The sequence below is a fragment of the Cebidichthys violaceus genome, unplaced genomic scaffold (assembly GCF_023349555.1).
Source record: "Cebidichthys violaceus isolate CVI_PGR_0920_01 unplaced genomic scaffold, fCebVio1.0.p SCAF_79, whole genome shotgun sequence".
Taxonomy (NCBI): domain Eukaryota; kingdom Metazoa; phylum Chordata; class Actinopteri; order Perciformes; family Stichaeidae; genus Cebidichthys; species Cebidichthys violaceus.
The window spans coordinates 749,314-773,512 of record NW_027176963.1 but is presented as its reverse complement, the minus strand read 5'-3'; the positions used below and the strand labels follow the sequence as shown (position 1 = coordinate 773,512).

Sequence of the window (24,199 nt, the reverse complement as noted above, 5' to 3'; positions counted from 1 at the left end):
TTAATGCATCCGTAATATTTGCATATCTTCAGGGCTTAATAAACATAAATTCTAAAATACAAAACAACCCATTAAACATCAAATCAATTGAGATCATAAAAGTGAAAAGTCCTCATTTAGACTTTCATAGGTTGTCTCTTTGTTCAGAATTCCTTCATGGTTTGGAGCGTTTTAGCTTCTACCTATCCGTAGAGCTCTGATCTGGTGAAAACTTTGGTGAAACTAAGCACGGAGTGGTGTGAGTCACAATAAATAGCAACCGCCTAACGTTGCCGCATGCTCTCGCTCTGCAAGCGCTCAGCTCTGACCTACTTCGTTGTACATTAGTACTACTAAAAACCTCTCAAGCAGGCTTAGAAGTAGCATAGTTTTTCATTAACGCAGACAGGGTCAGCGAGCGTTGAGCAGCTAAATGCGACAACAACAAAAAACTTGAATAAATCCACATTTTGAAAGCCTTCAGCTATGAAATATCCTGTACATGTCACATCTTTTCAATGCAAAGATTTTTTTACACTTTGTAATGGAGATGTAGCCTTGTGTATCTGATAGCAGCGACGAACTAATGATATTCAGTACACAACATAATGCCGCGCTCTGACCCAACTGGCAAGAGGATTTGTTATCAAGCTGTTATCCAATAATCTTCCACACACTGCGTTCGCATTAATATACAATCAGACTATCTGATGAGATTATCACCCACACAACCAGATTAAACCCCTCTGAGCAGATTACCATCCTGACAGTCTTACTGTGAACCTCCGCACACTCGTGTGCGTTTGCGGATGTGTGTGTTTTGTGTACTATAAAATCTTCATATTGAGAGCCTTTGTGAGAGGCCAGTGGCCTGTGGAAAGCTTGGTCGGGGATCAGTGGTTTGAGTGTATGTGTGTGTGTGTGTGTGTGTGTGTGTGTGTGTGTGTGTGTGTGTGTGTGTGTGTGTGTGTGTGTGTGTGTGTGTGTGTGTATGTGTTGAAGGGTGTTAGTGTTATTACACGGCCTACTGCACATGAGACAGAGAAACAGACACAAGCCGTGTACACCGTGGTTCAAAGGCAGCGGGGCAGAGGATGTTTTTACAATGTGTGGGTGTGTGTGTGTGTGTGTGTGTGTGTGTGTGTGTGTGTGTGTTTAGGGGAATGCCAATATGTGAGCTGTGACATGTGTGAATTATGACTTTGTGTATGTTTTTGATAACATGTCAGAGTATAATATAAGGGCTCCATACATGCACCGGTACAAACAGCAAAGCAGCTGCATGAATCGAATCAGTTCAGAGCTGGACATTTTCAGGAAGTGCAGGAAAGTGTGTTTGTTTGTCTGTGTCTCTATGGAAATGCAGCTGCGTGACGCGTAGCACTGTGTGGTTATGTTTTCAGGCTTTTTCCTATCTCACATTGTGCTGTCTTTGATTCCTGTGGGCTCTGTGATTTAAAGTAGGCCACACAAAAAAAAAAAAGAACGCACAGAAACACATTCTCACACACACACACACGGGACTTTCACACAGATTTCAACCGTCTCCCTCCTCCGTCTGTCTCTCCGTCTGTCCCCCACCAGGTTACCAGATCTCTTACTGCTTGGACAGCAGGGACCCTCAGCGATGGACCACAGTGGAGGTGGGCTCCAACGCTCGACAGTTCACCGTCACAGGACTTTCCTCTGAGCAGGCCTACGTTTTCCGACTCACCGCTCGCACCGCCGTGGGCTGGGGCGCAGAGCAGGAAGCCCTGGTTGTTACCACTGAACGCAGAGGTAAAGGACACACACACATACACACACACACACACACACACACACATTTTAGCTCTATGTGGTATCTGGTTTGCATCCAATCTGTCTCTGGAGTCTTGCGGATGTTAACCACTCCTATTTAAAAAGTAGGAACCTGAACTGGCACGCTGCCACGAACACATGGGGTGCAGAATGTATTTGAGAGGTTTTAAAAAATGATTTTTGTTCATATTTGAACAATTTTATTACAGTATAAAGTGGACACATGGAGAGAGAAATAGCAAGCGATAAAAGTCCCCAGCCTCACTCTAATCACCTGTATCAACACTGCTTCCAGACATGTAGTTAATTTCATTTAAAGACCTTGAAACCCTATTTTAGACCTAGCTTACTATGAAGGATGGAGTTCTACATAAACACATGATTTCACATCCTCCAGTGTAGCAACATTAAAAGAATCCGATGGGAGTGTGCAGTTGTTTACTTATCTTGCCAGCACTATGAATCAAATCTGATCAAACCACATTCAAACGGTCCTGATGAAGCAGATTAAAAGAGTTTTTGTCTCTTGATACATAATACCTGAGGATGTTTTCTTAACTTTAACGTGTATTGTCGCTTATTCAGTGATTAATATTTAATGCTGTAGTAGAGAAATGCTAAAAAGCCTTAATAGACCTATAATAGGCCAACAACACTTTGGCATGCCACAGTTGCAACTGGTATAAATGACTAACGGTTTATATGGAACAGTCATTATGTTATTTTATAGTTTTACTGCTACGCTGAGTCAAATTGTCAGCTGTGGAAAGACCTACAAGGATGCACATTAAATGGTTGATGGGTCGCTGATGGAGTAGTTTGTGGAAATAAAAACAGACAAAGTTGCTCTCAAGTGTGTGTTCGCACTGAGGAACGGAAGAATAAAACTAAATTACTTTTTGAATTATCAGTTTCTCTCTCTCTTTATATTGAAAGACTTAACAGTAACAGTATGATTCAGTCCTGAAAGAGTTTTCAATCGGACACTAATGGAACCAGTATAACAAGTGTGTTCATTTTGCTTCTAGAAACTTACTTACTTCTACGCTGCTGAATAATTCAACAAGAATAATGGGGTGTAAGGTTGGTAGCTTTGACTAATGTCGGGTAAGATTTGCCTCTTTCATGTACCCCCACTATATATATATATATATATGAGTATTATGCATCTCATGTGGCATTTGCGCCAAAGCGATGTAATAATCTGTAATGAAATTCACATTAAATTAGAATGATGCAAAAGGAAATAAAATGTGTTCAATAAACCAGATTAGACAGGAAGGTCTGTAAATGAGCCAATTTAAAGCAGGAGTAACTTGATTATTGTTATTAATTTTGACTGTGCTTTTCAAAAACGTTTGCCATTTGGAAGGTCCATTGCAGGAGGGAACTTAACATGTTTGAAGGGTATTTTGTCCCTTTTACATACATTTCCAAGTTTGTCATTTCCTACAGTAATGCCAAGTGCAGCCAGAGTCTGGAAAGGTTAGCTGAAGTTTAAGCATTTTAAAATGTTATGATCTCTGCAGCCCTACTTATGGGGGTGTAATGAGTTGTGGCAGATGTGAAGTCCTCGCAGAGATAAAGTTCGAGAAAGAAAAGCAGGCGAGGAGCTTAAGACGTGGAGCTCGGACAGATTATCAGCGCTTCAGCAACAAGTAGTTTGTGGTTGGACATGCGGAATCCTTTGTTACTGGGCACTTAATATTAGCACAAGATGAAGAATGCATGACCTTTCCTGTGTGTGGGGCATTTTAAAAGGAACGAGAAGAAATGACATTTAGAAGCTTCAGTAGAGGAAGAGCTGCTTGGCAGTAAATGTAGATATTGAAATGAGCAGGTATTAGCCCTCCTGCAGGGGCTTAATGAGAGTCAGTTCCAAAAACTGCCCGGGGGTCTGTACCTGACGCGGCAGATGGTCTGTTACACAGAACCATCTGAGAAGCCATAATTGGAAACTGTTTGGAAAGGAGCAGGTACTGTCAAAAAATATTTGGTCAGGAAGTCACTATCTATAACGGGCTGACTTCAATCGTTCTTTGCTCTTCTTTCGATGAAGAAAAAACCCTCCGATTGTGATCAGAGTGATGCTATTTAAGCATTTACACTGACCTCTTCAGACAGAGTTGAAATGTTTTGACCTCCCATTATAAAATTCAGATGAATTTACCCAAATCTTCCGCCGATCTTCCCCCATCTATGGGCCCATGCAGTGCTGCATGAAGGAGTCCGAAAATGAGTCAGCATTTTTGCACTTCCGCTTCCCACGGTTTCTTGACTGTTTTTTTGTTTAGACATCTGACATGAGGTCTGTGGTTTACACAAGCTCATACGATTTTAAAGAAGGCGGCTGCTAACGAGCGGCTAAATAAGACTACAAACCATCATCACGCCGACTAGTCTGCCTTTATGCCTCGTTGTGTTCATACGGATTGCATTCATTGTCATCTCTGCAGCACTCTATAGAACAAACGCTGTAGCGTTTCCTTTAAGCCCGACTCAAGCCCTCGGTCCAGCCTCGCTGTCGGGCTCATTCACGTGAATGGAAGACGGAAAATAACTCTGGTTTTGGCTATTAGTTCTGACAGCTTTTAGGACCTAATCATTTAAATAAGGTATATTAAAGGGTTATTACTGCTGAGTTGATTAATCCAAAAGATGTCTCTTTCCCAATGTAAGTCTATGGGAAAAGTATTTTTGTGCCCGATGGCATCGCATGACGTGTCCGGAAGTTGTCGTTCCACCGTTTGGCCACTATGTCAAAGTTGCTTCAAAGCTCGCCTCTATTCCGGGGGGCTTGCTTTTTTTACACATAACAAGATGGATTTTATATGATCTTGTGATCCCGCAATTGCTGTGTGATTTCTTGATATCAAAAGAATCCAGCTGCTGTGGAAGCTAAGGGGATCTGTAGTCACGTACAAAAGAGGGAAGCGTCTAACCGGGTTTGCTAAATTATCATGAAAAAGGGATTATTAGACCAAAGAAAACCGTGTCTTTCAGCCGGTTGATACTTGTCGAGTGAGAAAACAAAGATTATCAGCCTTTCACACTCCACTGTCTTGCACCACATAGCACCATGCTCTGATGTGGGTGGGTGAGAAAGAGAATGAGACCGGCATTGTGTTGAAATGGCTGCAGTTGGGATGTCTTTTTTTTTTTTGCCAAAGGGGAGAACACAGGCCAAAAAACAAGACGTGAAAGCCATGAATCTTAGATTCCAAACCAGAGTAATTACTGTTGATCAATACTTCTATCAGCACTCTGCAATTATGGTAATTCATTCTTTTAGGGCAGCAAAAAGTTGCTAATTTCTTTTTAACCTTTCATCTAATTTGAGCAGTGGCTGGCCTCATCGTAGGGTATAAACCGTGAAAATAATAGGAATTTGAACGCACTCAAACACTGAATATGACAGCCCATGCCTTTGGCAAGATTTAAACAGTAACAGTAACTCTCCTAAGACAGTTCTGTCTCTTACAACCTGAAACAGAACAGAAGTATATCCTCCAACACACAGTCAGGTGAGCAGTGCAGTGCTTTTTCCTTCAATTTAGAAACATATAAAAAGGTTTATTGTCCTCAGATTCAGAGGTTGTGACACTTTTATCTCATCTTGTTCAGACTTTTGCATAAATCAACTGTGTTCATTCAAAATGTTCTAAATGTTGTATTTTTACTTTGTTGTTGTCTAATGTGGTCATTTGCATAAAATCACACAAATCAAATGACAAGGAAATACATGAATGTATTTTTATTTAAATATTTGCAATTAAATGAAATATTTTTGGCGCTTGTAGTTTTAATAAAAGCAGATTTGAGTTAGTGTTAGGAAGTTAAACAGGTCATAATTCTCTTTCTAATATATATTTTACATTGCTGTAACTTAATTTAAGTTTCTCTCCAAAAACTGCATTTTTACAAAATTACATTTGAACATTGCGTGATCATTTACCTTCGCTCAGTACTTACTTTTACTGAATAGAGCTTGAACACATCATATTTCAAGTCAATGTGACATCACACAGTCCTTCTGAGTCTGTGAGGGAGAGGCTCTGTGGTGTCCACTGAGCAGCATGATGGGAATGAATTACAAAATAATAAGTGTCTGATCAAGTTAGTTGTTCCAAATGTGTTTAAGGTTGTTCCTCTTCCGACTGTTTTGGCAGTTGTAGTTAGTCCTGCATTAACAGATGCTGGGCAGGTATTGTACAGATTATGTATAACTACTCTGATGAGAGCTGTGAGAATGAACCACAGCAGTAAAGTTGTAGGCTAGTATTCTTCTGTATTTAATTAAGTTCTGATCATATTTTTGAATGTATCTTAAAACAATACAAACTGTATTTGTATAGCACCTGTCTTGCAGGTTAGGGCAGTGCAAAGTACTTCACAGATGCCTTAAAAGGCAAAAATATTATTGGTGAAATAACAGAAAGGAAAAAAACAATTCAGCAATTTAACAATTTGAGACTAATGCATGCAAGACAATTAAATTATAAAAATGCATTAAAATGGAACTAAAAGCTATAATACCAGTAATAGTAGTAAAAGAGCATGAAATAAAATAAAAAATCAAATAATAATAATAACACGGTGTCAGTATTCCTTCGAGCAGGCTAATATAATCAGTTGAAGAAGAGACATGGAGGACAGGTTTAACTGCCGGGTTTTGTTGAAGTTTGACCGAGAACTATTCCACAAAAGTGAAAAATCACTTTCAAAATGAAGTTACAGTGGCTCTGGTGGCTAACGCATGAATAACTTTGGTTTGAACGTGGCTCTCAGCCTTTGAAATATGTCAGACCTGATCTCTCTCTCCAATTTTCTCTGTCAGCCGTCAGCGAGTACGTCTCGTAGGCTAAAGGCAAAAGGCCCTGTATTAAAATGTGACAGTGAAGTGATTTTTTTTTATGAAAACCTGAAATCATGATGTCAGATATTCTATTCAGACTTATCAGCCGGTGTAGTGCATTTTAATTGGATCAGATATCATATCATAACATCTGCGGCATCATTATTAGGGCGTCTTAAGAATAGAAATCAGTGGATCCCTGTTCCACTTCAGTAACGTAATGGCCCACTCTCACTGTGAGATAGACAGAATAGCCTAATAGAGATTTCTTTCTGATGATGCTGAAGAGACCAACTTAATCCCCAGAAAAAGAAAATTGGTTTTTTGAGTGTGCGTGAGTATGTGTGTGAGGCTATGTGTATGAATGAAAACAACTCCCTATAGAGAGATCTATCTATGCTGATGTTTGTCTCCAAGAGGGTGATAACTGAAAAGGTAATGGACAACGTACATTAGCATTTTTAGCAGAATTCATCCCCTTACAACCATATATTTTCGCTCCTCTAGTACCAAAAGCATCTCCTCTATCTACTTCACTTCACTTCTATCACACTCTGCTCTCCTCTCCCTTGCGTCGCGGTAAACAGTCGTGTAAGTGCTGAAAGGGCAGCACTTGTTCTGACAATTATGAGTTTATTATCAGAACATGATCTTAACTGTGGAGCGGAACAAGAGGAGAACAGACAGGGAGACACAGATGGTATCAGGAAAACAAAAGAGGGAGAGAATAGTCAATCTTGAAGAATAAGGGAGCGAGGGAAGTAAGGAGTCAAACAGATTTAACTCAAATTACTTGTGATAAGAAAGAAAAGCCTGTGTGTGTGTGTGTGTGTGTGTGTGTGTGTGTGTGTGTGTGTGTGTGTGTGTGTGTGTGTGTGTGTGTGTGTGTGTGTGTGTGTGTGCGTGCGTGCGTGTGCGTTTGTGCATGTTTGAGAGTATAAGTGCAGATTAATTAAACCTTAGAGAGAATCAATAATGCTTTAATTTCCAGACTGAATCGATAATCTGATGCCCCTGAAATGAAACAGTTATGCCTCCCAACCATGTGTTTTTGTTAGTGTGCATGCGTATGTGTACGCACTTCTTCTAATCACACAGCTTCTGCCAACACAGTTGTACAAAGATACTGACTCCCAGGGTCATATTTTATCTTCTAATTGAATAGCGAAGACACAGACAAATACAAACACACACACACACACACACACACACACCGGCATCTGTTGAGAAATTGTTACTTTGATGCTGCTGTGGTTAGATGTCTTGTTTCATTTAAACATGTGAATGCATTGCAACAGTCACACTGACGCATTTGTGATGTAAATGCAGGCTGCCCTTTTCCCGTGTAACAAGGTGTTTGCAGCTATCATCACGGTCCACGATAATCTCAGTTTGCCCAGGTGACAATGTATGTCATCGTGTTACGAACGGGAGACCAATTAGCACATTTACATGCTTCTAAAGGGCCTTTCACACACGACGCTACAGCGGCTCCACTGCACTCTGAAACGCATCATGTGTGGGTGGAGCACGCCGCTTGGCGAGCGCGGTGCAAACCGCGTCCTGTGTGAAAGGCCCTTAAAGGTGTTCAACGCGTAATGGAGAGCATGATTACTGCCTCTCGACATGGTGACGGCTGAGCTGGCGGCTCGCGGCTAACAGCGCTAACAGCGCTCACCTGTAACCGGCGTACGAGCACAGTGCGAAGCGGCGGCATGTATGACGTGTATGCATGTGTATGACAAAGACTTCTGACCAAGTATCCCTGTAAAACTGAGACAGCACGGTAGATGAAAGAACATATAATTACAGGTAGGAATGCATCCTCTGTCCAAAATAATTCCATCCAAAGTCCAACTGAAATTGAAACCAACTCACAGTACTGTCTAGAATTCTAAATATGTTTCCACCTCTTACGATCTTAGTATTTGTAAAATGCAGACACACAGAAGCTGTGCCTTCTCTAGCCTGTCCCGCAACACACACACACACACACACACACACACACACACACACACACACACACACACATATGATATCAGTACTACAGTTAAAATAAGAGCATTAAAGCTGTGTTGGAAGCTTGTGCTTGTTTTTATCAAGGTCAAAACATCCACTACGCACTTATCTCCATTGCCATTGAGATAAGTGCGTAGCGGAACCTTTTCTCATTTTCTGTTATTTGCATCCAGCAGCTTCTTGACTTGTGGTAATGTGAGGTGCTCTGTCCTTTAATTTGTGACCCAGCTGTTTATATGAAGCTCTTTACCAAGTCTCCCTGTCCTTGATGAACAAAAATACACACATGTAGATGTGCGTATTGGTATGTGGTGACACAGTCAACTACTGAATTAGTCAGGATTGTATGTATGTGAAATTGATCTAGACATTTAAATTTGTTGCTCTCTTTTTCCCCTCTCATGCTTCCCCTGTGCTGATCCTTTTCTACCTTGCGTCTTTATTCTCCTCTCATTTCTCCTTCTATTGTTTCTTTGCCACGTCCACAGAGCGTCCCCAGCCCCCCAGGAAGTTGTCTGCTCCTCAGGACGGAGTCGAATCTCGCCATCTCCGCCTCCACTGGGTGACGGGCGGCTCAGGTTCCTCGCCGCTGAGGTACTTCACGCTGCAGGCCAAAGAGCTGCCCAGCGGGGACTGGAACACACACACCGCTGACATCCCGCATAACGTGACCACCTGGACCGTTGACAGGTACTCATGTGCACATATGTGCAGTCACATACTGCACACACACACACACACACACACACACACACACACACATACACATATTCAGGATCCCAAGCATCCTTGGCGAAAACAAGAATAAAAAATTCCACATTACTGTTTTTTGCTTGCCCTAAAGAGCCCTACTGTGTAAATTGTGATTAGTATGACGTGCTGGACTTGAATTAGTTAAAGCAGTTGTTAAAAAATGCTGTTGTGTTTATGCATCCTTGGGGAGAAGAAGAGTGGACAGAGAGAAGGATGCTGTGAATACTCAAAGTAAACGACAGATAATTAGAACACAGATTGAGAAGTTTCATTAAATTTAGCACATGAAGTACCAAAAAAAGGTTTGTTGAGCAAAAAACAACAACAACACAAACCACAAAAGAACACCAGGGAGAGTAATCATAATCACTGCAGAGACGTGGAGGATCTCTGTCACCTAATCACACAGGCACAGCAGAAGGTGCTCTTAGTCTTTCTCTCTTAATACCTCTGCCTTAATGCTTTCAAGTTTGTTTGTCCATAGTTTCTCTCCGCAAACGTTTCATCCGTCACCCCTCCTGTTTTCACCACCATCCCTCCATCCATCCATCAACAGCTAATGTTTTCAGAAAACCACAAGGCATGTTTTTATTTTTCCTTCCCTTCGTTCACATGCAATCATCCCCTGGAAGAAGGCTCCATGTCTTCCTTTTCCACCTTTATCTCTTTATCCCTCCATCCTCTTCTCCCTGGTGGGACTGTCATTATGGCAGCAGGTGATGGTGGTCCGACTCGATGGCTGCTCCCAACTTCCCTGAGAGCCTTAGTAGCGGAATTATGATGAGGCTTTACTTGTGTACCGTGTGTGCTCCCCCCGCATGTTTGTGTGCGCTCCTTGGCCAGCTTTCACAGAGCTGTTTGAGATGCTGAAGAGCGTTCTCTCAGTGTGTCTGCATCAGCCTGTCTCAGCCGGCCTCCGGGAGAATCTATGTGCCATGATGACGGTGGTGGTGGTGCTTCTGCTGCTGCTGTTGTTTTGATGCCATTTTCGAGCTCATTCTACCGCTGAATGCTTCAATTGCAGCGCCGGGTGGAGGATTTAGTTTACATCTCCACACGCACACACTCACACTGACTTGTTATCCATCCTTAATTGTAGTTTTCCACTGAGACATCTTTGGAACCAAAACATCGAAGTCCCCCGGCTGCTGCAACCATAGACACACAGTAGAGTACACACACACACACACACACACACACGTTCAAACACTGTCCTCAACGTTGTCCCAGTGCTGTTGGTTCCCCACCCTCATTGGGCTTGTTGCCTTTGATGTCTTATTCCTACGATACCCACAAGCCCTTAGGGCCTTTTCTTGTCACTTATTGGGCCTGGTTGCTCATTATTATACAAGAGGACATTTGATCAGTCTGCTGCATGTCTAACTGGTCCTCTGTAGTGTCCGAGGCACTGTGTGAATAACGTCTAGACGAGGACCTTGCAGGTAGATGTGTGAGCGGGTACTCCGTGTTACAAATGATTAAATTGCTCCTGTTAACTCTTGTTGATAATTAGGTTAGACTAATAGAAATGACTGTTTTGCCACCGACTGTCCTTTTTAAATTTTAATCAATTTCCCACGGTGTGTGCAGGAGAGGGTGCATTTAAACCATTAGCATGCTATGAAGCACCGTAGACTTGTTCAGCTTGTCCCTAACAATCGGTGCCTGTTCCTTCAGCTGATTGTAAGTGGCTCTAGAGTACAGTGTTTTCAAAAATGACTGATGTAAATTGTTATTCTGTGCTTATTAATGCATTCACCTTGCACAGAGGAGAAATGCAGATAAGATGTTATGGTAATATGGCAGCAGAAATACTTTGGCAGGGGAGACAATTAGGAAAGGTGTAAAATGATTATTATTCAAGACCTTGTCTGCTCTTCAAAGGCCACTGAAAGAGCAAGAATGTGTCTGAGAAGGAGGGTGATGGAGAAGATGGTGACGTTTTTAGAGCTACTCAGTAGAGTTTTTGAGGTTTTGAGGTCTTACAGATGCTCAATACTCTTTGGTGAAAAATCCTTGAGTGAAACCAAAAACCAGTTTGTTTACAATAGAAGAAAACGTTGCTTTAAGGCTTCAGCATTGCTGTAATTTTATTGTGATAAATGACCTGCTATATGAACTAATCTCACTGTTTAATCAGTATGCAGCTATCTCAATGTCACTCTCACTGTACTGTTCTACTTTACCAGGCAAATCAAACTTTATTTGTCTAGCACCTCTCATAATTTAGTGCAATTTAAAGTTCTTTATAAGTGACTGATTAGCTAATAAGACAAATATAAATATAAACTGTGAAACAATAAAGCAATAAAGGTTCTAAGACGCTAAGAGAAGGCTCACCCGTGGCAGATCTTTCAATTAACAAAAGATCGAACACAAGGCTTTGATTCAAAATTGAATTGGTGCATCTCCTGCAATACTTCATCGTGAGTATTGAGAGAAGTAGTCACTGACTGTGATGCTTGTAAGGCAGAGCTGGTCCTGAAGAGTCCCCGACACACACGTCTCCTTCGGCTCTTATAGTTGGCAAATCTAGTGGTCCATTTCCAACAATTTTGCTCAAAACTATGAAACTATGTATTGGCTGAATTACAAACACAATGCATGCATTAATTGGTTTAGTAATAAAATCCCATTGAAAACATATTTTGAATCTAACCTGAGAATCATGGAGCACCAAGTCCAGCAGTTTAAGCCGGAATTCTGTCCGAAAAATGATTTGATATAAAATGGAAATATCATTTTTAAATAAATGACTGGTCGAAGGAAAAGGGAGGAAGAAAAAGGCTCAAATCAACAACGTGAATGATTGTAATCTTTTTTTTTTACATTTGTGTCTACAGGCTGAAGCCCTTCACATCATACAAGTTTCGGATGCTGGCCACCAACGATGTGGGAGACAGTGTCCTCAGCAAAGAGACGGAGGCTGTCACCACTCTACAGGATGGTGAGAGACTGGGAACACTGGGAATGAAAGGAGGAGGAAGACATGGAAATATGTAGCTTTAAAAACATGATAGAGTGTAATAGTATGAAGATTGTCTCTTTTTCCTTTCTCACTCTCTTCCTCTGTGTTTTCTTTCTAGTGCCTGACGAGCCCCCAATGATCCTCGCAGTGAAACCAACAACCACTACCTCAGTCCTGGTGCAGTGGAAGGTATTTGAAGACAGATACACACACAGTGCATTCACACACACCTTGCACAACACAACTTTGATTGCAGGTTAATCACCTATTTGGAGAATGAGACCTATGCAGACTCACTGTATGCAGTGTGTGTGTGTGTGTGTGTGTGTGTGTGTGTGTGTGTGTGTGTGTGTGTGTGTGTGTGTGTGTGTGTGTGTTTGTGTTGTGTGGATGCAATTATCATCATCTATTGAGCCAGGAACGGTCAGGGGGCAGCACAGACAGATTGGAGGGATGTCTAGAGGGAGGGACGGACAGGCGTAGGGACAGACCGTCCTGGCTGGGGGAGAGAAATGGTCAAACTCATAATGAGGATATACCAGCAGGAGAGACGTTTGAGGACGAGAGAAGCAAACATCTGCATTGTCCAACCACAGAGGAAAATAGAGGCATAAGGGTGGTTTTTTAGAACATCCGTGACAGTTGAAAAGACAGTAAACACAGCCTGGATACTTCACCGATGTCACTCTCCCTCTTCTGTTTGGAAGTGTCTTCTCTCACTCCTTCTAGCCTCATGTCAAAGCATAAGGAGGCAATGAAAAACAAAGTCACCAGCAATTTCATCATGCTTTACAAGAGCGCCGAACCCACTGAAGCATCACTTTGTCTGTACGGGTTACAGCCAGTCCAATCCAGCAGCCCCTTAAAAAGTGAACTCTGACAAACTGCCGCTCTGCCAGCGTCCTGTCAGTCACCTCGCTTCACCAAGAAAAGGAAAATGAGCAATAGTGCAGAAGTCCTTGTTTTTGAGAGATGGAGTACTAATACTTCACTCTGTGTGTACTTGTTTGCGTGTTTTTCAGCGTCCTAATGACGACACTATTAACGGGGTGTTGACTGGATACCGGCTGTATTATAGAGAGCTCCCAGTAAACACCTCCACTTTAGCTGAAGCAGAAGTCCAGGCAACCAAGAACAACACCACAAGTGCCCTCATTACAAGTGAGTAGTGCTGAAACTAATGTGAACTCTTCATTAATCCCCACTCCCACTTAGCTACTGTTGCTATGCCTGTCAGACTTTTTCTTCTGCAGCACATGAGCAGGGATGTAAGACAATTAAGCTATTTACTTAATTAGTTTACCTAAAGAATCCCGCAAGCACTTATATTTCAGTCGTTTACTGAAATAGGTAAATGTTAATGGTAAATGTTAATTCCTTTGCTCAGATTACACAAAAAGTCATTTGTGATATTGGATGATAAATGCAAATGCAGATCCCACTGTTCTGATTGCTTAAAAAGTCAACTTTCTTTACTCAGATTTTATGCATATGGCGGTGTGTTCTTTACACTTTGACAGTTTTCCTAAAATTGAATTTTATAAATTGCATTGCTTAATAGACCTTCTGTTATGAGTGGGATAAAGGGTGTTAAACCATAAATGTCTTTCAAACTTTGTCTATTCAAACACAGTCATTTCATTGAATGGCGTTATAATTGCACACCTTATTGTTGACCTCCATCCACTTATTGATGTGCGCTTCCATCTTTCTCTCCCCCTACCCAAGCCAAGAGCACATTCAAGACAGTGAGCAGCGCCTCGCTAACCGAGTTTGAGTTGACCCGTAAGTAATTTAAGAAGCAAAGCGCCTGGGATCTTTATGTCTTACAAGCGATAACAATAACTAACATATTCGCTTTGCATACATGTTGTAAACACGTAAATGTGAGTATTTTCATTTCTTTGTAGAACTGAAGAAGTTCAAACGCTACCAGATTGTAATGACCAGCTACAATATTGTCGGAGAGAGCCCACCCTCCTCCCCAGTCGAGGTGTCTGTAGGAGAAGCAGGTAGGTGGAAACAGAAGGATCATCACAATCTACACATTTTGTTTATGTTTAAAAAAAAAAGCTGTTTCATTGTTGAATGTCGAGCTTCTTCTCTCCTCTGCGTTCAACATTTCGTGCATTAGAACGTTGCATTTTGGGTACAAAAGTAACATTTGGTTTGTGGGTGATTCTTTAGACTGTTGCTCTTCTTACATCAGTCACAGTGGGTTACAGAGATCCTTCATCTTTTACTTACTTCCATCTATTAAGCATAAAAAGCACATTCTTGACCTTGGAAATAGCTGTTTAACAGATCAATCCCACTTCAAGGTGTGCGCTTCAAAACCTGTTATATGGCATGAATTAGCAGATGGAGTTTACTCAGTTGTAATGGAGATGGATCTGCTATCATACAAGCTCAGTAGCTGCCATGAGTTCATCCACAGCACACAAGCAGCTTTTCATCTCTGGAAGCAGCTGGTCAGAGAACCTTGAGTTTGAATAGTTTTGTCAAATTGTTATTTTTTGTCGCCGTTTTGTCTGCTCTCCGTCTCTTGTCCAGTCCTTCGCTCTTTCCTTCTCTTCTCCTTCTCTTCTCCTTTCACGCTTTGTCCTGTCCACGCCTCCTGTCCTGCTCTTGTTGTCCATCGAGTGCCATTGCCTTGTGTGTGTGTGTGTGTGTGTGTCTGTGTGTGTGTGTGTCTGTGAGGACGTGCATGTGCATACATGTGGACACATCTGAAAGTCGTGTAGCGCTTCACACAGTCATCTATTTTGTAGTAATGGCCCAACTCCTGTTTAACTTTCACCACAGAGTCAAACCATAGATCCATTACACACACAGGAGTGCAAATATATTCCACACACACACACACACACACACACAACCGTGCGAGTGAACAGATTTGCAGGTTATGCGAGTAACACCCACACGTTTTTTTGCAATTTCCCCTCACAATCTCACACTCCCTCCATCAGACCAACATTGCATCGCTATTCAATTGGCGTGTGCATAGTGTGTGCGTGTAGGCCATACGTATCACATGCAGATGAGCGAGAGTTGAGGATGAGCAGGGGGAGGCAGAAAAGGGCTGGAGGGGGGGATGATGAAATGGGGTGATATGGTCTTTTCTCTAGCCTCAGGTGCACGCTGAGTGTTCATGCATATGTGAGGTACAGTGGAGTAACAAGGTGCTGCCTTAGGCCCATTCTAATTGGAAGGGTAAAACATATCTTACCTACTTCCCACTCTTACTCTCAGCTGCACACACACACACTCACACACACACACACACACACACACACACTCACACACTCGGTAGCTGTCTAACCAGTCACCTTTTCATCCTGCAGCTCCCTCGGTGGCCCCTCAGTCTATCAGAGTGTCAGCCGTGTCTCCCTCCATCTTGGAGGTGACCTGGGACACCCCCCCCGTCGAGACCCAGAATGGACTCATCCAAGGATACAAGGTGACAAAGTGTTCCTTGTGGCAGACACACACAGGACTGAAAAAGACCACACAAAAGGAGTTCTGCTACGAGTGTCCATGTGATAGAAAAGCTCCGCACTTTAAATGTCTCTCCTCTCGTCTTTGGAGGGGTTTTGCTCTGCTGCACATTCAAGTGTCTTATAGAGAGAAAGGGAGTGCTAAGTTAGAGGAAGAATCTGAATATCCTTTAATGGTTTCAATATCACTCCTCGGCCTATCTCTCCCCCTCGCTCTCCCCTGTCACACCCCCTCGCTCTTAGTACTTCAAACACAAGGTTATCTGTCCTGCTTTAGACACATTGATTTCTGCTGGAGAAGAGGGGGGAATGGAGAAAGAAAGAAAGACGGGAATGTAATATTTGCAGAGTGAAGAAATGAGATGAGCAAGTTATCCCTGTAGAATCCTGATTAGAGGGAATACGTTCAAACTACCAGAGACGGCTGGACACGGCGAGGGGAGTGTGAGGCAAAGGGGGGTTAACGAGATTAAGACCAGAGAAATAGAGCAAAGAAAGAATGTTTAATGAATTTATAGGTTCTGACTTATGCTAACACTCCTACTGTGTTAGGTGACCAGCACAGACGGCAGGTAGGACTGAAGGGAAACTTCATTGCACAGTGTATTTTTCGACGGTCGAGGTTCACTGAAACGCTCTAAAGGGCTTGTTAAACACACTGAGCATGATGGGTAACGGGTAATACCAAACTGTGCTAGTGGAACAAATGCAAAAGGTTGCACAACATCAAATGTGTGGGCAGGTTTGTACAAATGAGTCATTAATACTTTGAGTGACACATTCTAAAACTGCAGATTTCACTTGTAGTTTACATTTTTAAGATTTGTTATTCTTTTTACTTCATCAACATAATCCATCACCCTATTCCTGTCAAAATAGGTCAGTCATTTCTAAGAGAAGTTCTACAGAGCTGACACCTGAAAAACATCCCTCCTTTGCAGAGCAAACATCCTGTTTTTCATCAAGACTTAATATCCAACTCTTTAACAAAAGAGATGATTTGATAATCCACTTAAGGTTCTTGATCTCATCAAATCATATCATATTCATTCAGGACAGCTTCAAATAGGCTTTTTTGGACCAATCCTAGTGGTCTCGCACTCTTACCAAATACAAAAATAGATCCCCTACACATTAGAGTGGATTACAAAATGTTCTGGACTCTCTCCTAAACCATTAGAATGAAGTATCACAAGGAATTCTGCCTAAAAGGAAGTACCCCTTTCATGCAGAAGGTAATACATTTTGATTTTAAATTGAGTATATGGATGAGTTATTCAGTATCTCATTATTGGAAGAGCTTGTGGAAAGACAGCGATGGTATAATGCTGCCATCAAGTGCTACTCATGAGCTGCTACTTCCAAGTTTGGAAGGTGTAAATATAGCTTATGGTGCTGTGTGCAGTTCTGTTAAGAATAATAACCAAATGGACCCCTTAACAGAAAGTAGCTCTTGTCTTTTACTTTATAAAGCAAACTACACAGAGGTGGGTTTTTGTTTGAAGTAGCAGCTAAGATAATACGGTGAACTCCCAGTGAACAAAATGTCCAGTCCGTGTGTAATTACAAAAGCAACAATTTCATGATCGGATTGCAGTTTGATAGATAGATAGATAGATAGATAGATAGATAGATAGATAGATAGATTGATAGATAGATAGATAGATAGATACTAACTTTATTGATCCCGCGAGGGGAAATTATTTTGTTACAAGCAGCAATAGGTTCCAGAATAGGTTCCAGAGCAGCAATAGGTTCCAGAATGAGCGGAGGAGTCATGTACGGTATGATTAGGTGACCTGGGTGGCTGACTGTCGTTGAATGTTTGTCATGGAAACGTTCAAATCAAGTACAAACTCTGACACCTGTTCATTTTGTAAATAAATGTGTTTATTTATTACTAGTTGTTCAGCTCAAAGGCGGCAACAAAACTGACCAGTAAAAAGAAAGTAATGAATAAGCTCATTTATTTACAAATGAATAATAAATAACGAAACAAAATCAGTAATGTAAGCATGTCTGAATGTGTGAGAATGTCTAAAGTTGTCAGCAGAGGAAGAGAGGGGACTCCCCACAATTTGTTACAGCCCGGCTCAAAGGCTGCAACTATTTGCATGCGAAGCTAAAACATTAAAGCCCAAAATAAGTTAACCATCAATGGAGCTGAGGTGGATCAAGGGAACCGTTTTAAGTTCCTGGGAATCAGCATCACAAAGCAACCTGCCCTGAGCATCATTCAACTCCATCCTGTTGAACAAATATCTTAAACGGCTAATATTAAGAAGACAAAAGGCCCGTGCCAAGTCCTTGTTAACTTTTACAGAGGAGCAATAGAAAGCATCCTGGACTGGAAACATTACAAACTGGCATGGGATGACAGGAGGGCTCTACAGCAGGTGATTAAAACTGCCCAGATCATTGAGACCCATCTACCGAGCATCATCAGTGAAATTGGTGACAAGAGGTGCCTGCAAAAAGAGCCCACAGCCTGTTCACCCTTCTGCCATCTGGCAAGCGATACAGAAGTATCAGCTGCCGTACTACTTCAGAGCAGCTCCTTTCCTCTCTGAGAACCTGATCCTCCACACTCCACCTTAAACAATTTGTTTTTCTGATGTAGTTAAATGGGACTCAACTGTCCCAACTGTAGCAAAGCTATGTTGTACAATGACAATAAATGAACCTTGAATCATCAGAATAAGTGCTATTACAGCTGCTGTGGCTATTTTCTCACCTTAATCCAAGACACTTTTTCTGGTTCATCTCTAATGCATGAGGCTCAACCACCTCTGTAACCTTGCTGTTACTGTGCATCTGGCTGTATGTGGGGGGGGGGGGGGTCAAGGCAGTTCCCATGTTAAATCAAGCCCTTTTTTTCAGCTGTTCTGTACAACATTAAAATGTGAACATTTTTCCTCAACATTCAGCTGAGATTAAACAACATGCAGTGATTTGTAAAAGCACACATTTAAGGCAAGTACATGCCCTAAAGATTATTAAAGTGGATATTCACCAGTCCAGTGCCGTTGTGAGCAGGAGGCAAGCTGCTTTAAAGCATCAAATGGATTTTGTTACTGGATATGCATTTATATAGGCTGTTTACTGGCAGTAACATATCAAATATATAGCTTGGGGTTTTTTTTTTGCTCATTATACACAACCTGTTTCATTAAAAGTATGCGACGATACAGAATATATAAAAGTCACATTCTGAATTAAAAGAAGATTTAAGTAAAACATTTCTCAGATTGACACAGTTATATGAAACTTTTCAGGTTTGTCTGAGGAGCCAAAAAAAAAGGAACAGAAACAATATTCCTCAAAACAATATTCAACAATAGCCCTCAATGATAACTAACACAGAGTCTGAACTTTAAACCTACTTCATCATAGCCGCGGAAAATAGCAATTTTTGGCATCATTAAATTGTGACATTCACGCGGTACAAGGTCTTAATATTGATCTCATCATACTCAATAATCAGGTGGCCTTTGTTCTATTTTAGCGCACAGGGATTGACCAGAGTAGCCTGCTTGTCTTCATTACTGACCAATGTCGTGAAAGGTAATAGTGACCTCAGTGCTTATTGGTGTTATATGAGCGTGGACAGTGACACGTGGACTACACTTTTAGTTGTGTGATCACTTGAATCGGTTGAAATGAGCAAATCTCATGTTGTATGAGTGCAGAGTTGGTCGAGTGAGGTTTTTCAAATAACGTGAACTATTTACACTAAATTTAGGTTTATTAAGACAGACTATGGCTGACGTCAGACACACATGTTGGTTTGGTAATCAGGCACCAAGTCATAGATCGGAGCTTGTCCCAGTCATAATTAGGACTTGAATGTTGATGTTATTAACGGTAATTACAAGTTAACTTTAATGCTATTTAATTACTACAACTCTACATTTATTATCAGGTAGTCTAAAGTTTATAGTAGCTCTGAGAGAAAGATAACTTGTTTATTGTCCTTAGCTAAGCTACTTTTGCATGAAATAGAGGAAATGTTTCATATGTACATCTTGACTAAACCAGTGGTATCTGTATCTGCAACAACTTGAACCTTCTCTTAAACTGTCAATGCCAAAACAAATCTCTCCATAACCATCTCCTCCACCTTGTAAAACCGCACATGAGCACTTGTTTATGTGGATCGATCAGGAAACCTCAGGAGGAACGGACGGAAAGTAAATAATATATATAGTTGGCAGAAATGGAAGTGGGGGAGAGGAGAAAACAGGAGGGGTGGTTGGGGGGGGATTGTTTGGAGACAAACACAGCCAGTGTTACTGACAGTGGTTTTTGCTGTGTTGCAGATCCACTACTGGGAGAGGGACAAGCAGAACCAGAGTGAGAAGGTCAAGGTGATTTTTGTCCCGGACACCCACGTGCACCTCACCAACCTGACCAGCTACACACCTTACCTGGTCACTCTGACCGCCTTCAACACGGCTGGAGACGGCCCACCCAGCGACCCCCGCGGGGCCCGCACCCTGCAGTCAGGTAGGGACTGGTGACATTTCGGCTCGCTAAAACCAAATTATCTTTATGCTTTATGACTTCCTTTATTTAATGTGTCATCCTCCATGCGTCCCGCAGCTCCCAGCCAGCCCAGCTACCTGTCCTTCTCAGAGGTGACGGGAGGAAGTGTCAACGTGTCCTGGGGAGCTCCACTCACTCCTAATGGACAGCTGGAGGGCTACAGGGTCATCTACCAGCCCACTGCTCCTGTACAAGGTATGCACACAAATGCTTTGTAGGCACGCGAATGCATGACGAGGAGGACGCTGGCATTCATTTCTTGCTGTCTGTGTGAGAGCAGGAGTGAGTAAAGTGGTGACAGTGGACGTGAGGGGCAGCTGGCAGAGATGGCTGAAGGTTCGAGACCTCGTCAAAGGAGCGACGTACGCGTTCAGTGCTCAGGCGCTCACCGTCAGCTATGGACCGCCTATACAAGCAAACATCAGTGCTCAGCCTGTACAAGGTAGGCACGGCCGTTACTCTGTGTGTGTGTGTGTGTGTGTGTGTGTGTGTGTGTGTGTGTGTCGTGGAGACAAACATCTGTTCATTCAGTACTATTATGGGGACTCAACTAGGACTACGTCAACTAGGACTGTGCAAAGAACGGTTCATTTATTCACAGTATTCTTCCGTTTGTGTTTGAACTAATTCATTGTTTAATCTTTGAAATGTCAAAAAATAGTGAAACGTTCAGATGTCTTGTCCGACCAACAGCACAAAACCCCAAAATATTCAGATTACGACGATAGAAAACTTACATTTGAGTGGAAATGACTGTACTGTGATCCATGTATACTTGAGCATAACTCAAATATCAATGAAGTCTTGGCTGTATTCCATGCTTGGTGATAAATGTTGGAACATCACCGTGTTGTAATTTTATTTATGTGCTGACAAAACTACGTTGTACTTTCATGTATAAATTGTAGTTTTTTTATTTGATCATGTCAAGTGATTTTAGAAGTTTCTTTTGTTTCATTTTCATACACTAACAACAAACTCACCAGTGATTATGGTAAAGGTTAAAGGAAAATGAGGTGGGTGTGTGTGTGTGTGTGTGTGTGTGTGTGTGTGTGTGTGTGTGTGTGTGTGTGTGTGTGTGTGTGTGTGTGTGTAATGTGCCTGTGTGTCCCTCTCTGACACCGCAGGCTCCCCTGGGTCACCGATGGAAATGTCCATCACCAAGACGTCCTCTGCGCTCACTGTCCACTGGTCGGAGGGAGAAATGGGCGCGGCGGCGATCACTGGATACGTCATTGAAGCGCGTCCGTCAGGTAAGCGAACGCACCTCTTCATCATGTGCACCAATTATTTTCCATTGATTAAGAGGGAGGTTTAGCACTACACTAAGGCTCACTTAGCGCAGCTTTCTCCAGATTCATTTAGACCTGCTGTGCAAATCATGTCAGCAGCAATTTTCTAATAACTATTACCAGAGGTATAAAATACAGAAAGGGGTCGTCTGTGGCAAACTGTTTGAACACTCTGCAGGAGAGAGAGACTCTGGTGTTATTCTACCACAGATAATAATGATAATACCCCTTTTATTAATAGTAATAGCAGTGATCATCATCATCATTTTAAATGGGACTGACAATTTATAATTTTCTGCATTCACAATCTGACATTCTCTCTTTCTCTCCCTCTCTCTTTCTCCCACTCTCTCCCCCTTTCACCCTCCCTCTCTTTTTCTCCCTCTCCGCCCTCTCTCCCTCTTTCACCCTCCCTCTCCCCCCCTCTGCCTCCCCCTCACACTGCAGATGAAGGAGTGTGGGACTCCTTCATCAGACTCCTCCCCCCCAGCAGCAGGTCTGTTTCAGTCCCACTGGAGCGCCTGAGGTCTGGGATCAGCTACGAGTTCAGAGTCATCGCTGTTAATCGCTATGGCTACGGACAGCCGAGCACACCCTCTGCTGCTCTCGCTGGTAAACACACACACACACACACATATGCACACACACACTCTCACACCGGTGGAGCTCAGGCTAATGAACATATCCAGGGTGATCCAACTTGTTTAATTGGGGTTGGACTGAATTTCTAGCCAGTTGGAAACAATGGAGGAAGCTGCTGTGACTGTTTGTGTCTGCTGCCATCAAGAGGCAGAGCCGTGAAACTACAACTGTGCTTATTGGGCAAAGGGAAAGTTGGTCTCCGTTTGTCTATGGCACAATAATTAATGAAAAGTCTTCAATGCACACATTCATACAGCTTCCTCTCTCTTACGTTATACACTGATCTGAGGAAAGAGACACTACAATCAACTTTTTTCATCAGGTTGTTTGAAGAAGATGAGTTTGATGACACGAGGAAGAGACAAACCATGACTTCAATTTGTAGTGAAGCAAAAGAAAAGTTGATACCTTCCTCATATGTGTGTGTGTGTGTGTGTGTGTGTGTGTGTGTGTGTGTGTGTGTGTGTGTGTGTGTGTGTGTGTGTGTCCTCCCTCTTCCCCGTCTGCAGCGCTGTCGGAGCGCCCGTTCTACGAGGAGTGGTGGTTCCTGCTGGTCATGGCTCTGGTGGGACTCATCCTCATTCTGGTCCTGGTCTTCACTCTGCTGCTGCATGGACACAGCAGCAAGTACAAGGCCTGTGGCACAGGTTAGTGGCTCACATGGACACACTCTAATGTTTATAAGGTGACAGAGTGGTGATATTCAAGATGGGGGGGGTTTTTGGCAGAAGAGGCGTTTTCCTCAACGACACTCACATCGATCCACTCACCGTCAACAGACTCACCACATCTACCCTCCCCTGCTTCATTACAATTAACTCCATTTTCTGTGATTCTGAAAAAGCTGAGATGTGCTTCAGCTTCACTTGGACTGTATGTGGAGTAAACTTGCCTCCAGCAGTCTTGTTCCTACAGTGCAGGACCATCGCCACCTGTAAGGGCCGTGAGAGAGAGGAAACCAAGGCCAGTACCTTCAGGGCGTTAGCGTCATCTCCCTAAAGATGGCTAATTTAAGAAATACTACTTAAATAAGACTAGATTGACCAATCCAAAGTGAGATGTCTCTTAACTAGAAAGAGACTGCTTTATGGCTGGAATATGTTAGAACAGACTTGTTTGAGTTTCATTTGCAAGGCTTACATTATATTATCCATTTATGAGGAACTTACTGTCTCATAAAACACAAACTCTGCTGGACACAGTTCTTTAACTGAAGCCCTGTTCGGATCAGATTCACTCCTCTATTGAGAGATCCCACTGGGGAAAGAAGCCAGTTTGTCATACTTAAATTTGGACTCTATTATATTGTAGCTCGCACCACCTCCACAGGGTCAGTGAGGGAGCGCAGCAGCCTGGAGCCGGAGGGACCAGAGTCTTACTCAAGGATGCTTATTGACGTGGATTGAAGCTTGTTCCTCATTATGACAAAGTGTCAGTTTGTTTGATGTGTTGCCCGGTTATCCCTCCAAAGCATCAGTTCTTCCTGTTTTCCTGTTTTCATGCGAGTTTCTTCTCCTCTCGGGCTTCCTGTGATGTTCTCAGTTGTGCGCTTTCACAGTCACTTTGTGTGTATGTGTGTGTGTGGGTGTGGGTGAGTGTGTGCATGCATGCCAACATCTGTAATTCAAAGTTGTCCCCGACAAGCGCGGGTTACATCAGGACAGCTGCTAATCTGAGTTGCCACGGAAACCTTGGCACAACCTCTGGGGCAGTGGAGCGATGAGAGCGAGCGAGGGAGGAGCTGCAGGAGGAGAGAGAGTACACAAACACGAATCAATGGGTGTCACTTCACTTCCATTTCATGTTATTCATACAGCAGCAAATAATAACAGAAGTTATCTCAGGGCAC

At 42.5% G+C, this 24,199-nt stretch overlaps 1 protein-coding gene across 1 annotated transcript in view; it reads left to right on the top strand.

Moving 5' to 3' along the window:
* Nucleotides 1-24,199, top strand: part of sdk1a (sidekick cell adhesion molecule 1a) — a 136,848-nt gene that overhangs the window by 111,053 nt on the left and 1,596 nt on the right. Inside the window, exons 30-43 of the mRNA XM_068737439.1 lie at nucleotides 1,564-1,758; nucleotides 9,142-9,343; nucleotides 12,250-12,353; nucleotides 12,493-12,563; nucleotides 13,397-13,535; nucleotides 14,103-14,159; nucleotides 14,285-14,386; nucleotides 15,719-15,834; nucleotides 20,191-20,377; nucleotides 20,474-20,611; nucleotides 20,697-20,858; nucleotides 21,544-21,669; nucleotides 22,156-22,320; nucleotides 22,860-22,997. Of these exons, the coding sequence (XP_068593540.1) occupies nucleotides 1,564-1,758; nucleotides 9,142-9,343; nucleotides 12,250-12,353; nucleotides 12,493-12,563; nucleotides 13,397-13,535; nucleotides 14,103-14,159; nucleotides 14,285-14,386; nucleotides 15,719-15,834; nucleotides 20,191-20,377; nucleotides 20,474-20,611; nucleotides 20,697-20,858; nucleotides 21,544-21,669; nucleotides 22,156-22,320; nucleotides 22,860-22,997 (1,902 nt within the window). The remainder of the gene's footprint in view (nucleotides 1-1,563; nucleotides 1,759-9,141; nucleotides 9,344-12,249; nucleotides 12,354-12,492; nucleotides 12,564-13,396; nucleotides 13,536-14,102; nucleotides 14,160-14,284; nucleotides 14,387-15,718; nucleotides 15,835-20,190; nucleotides 20,378-20,473; nucleotides 20,612-20,696; nucleotides 20,859-21,543; nucleotides 21,670-22,155; nucleotides 22,321-22,859; nucleotides 22,998-24,199) is intronic.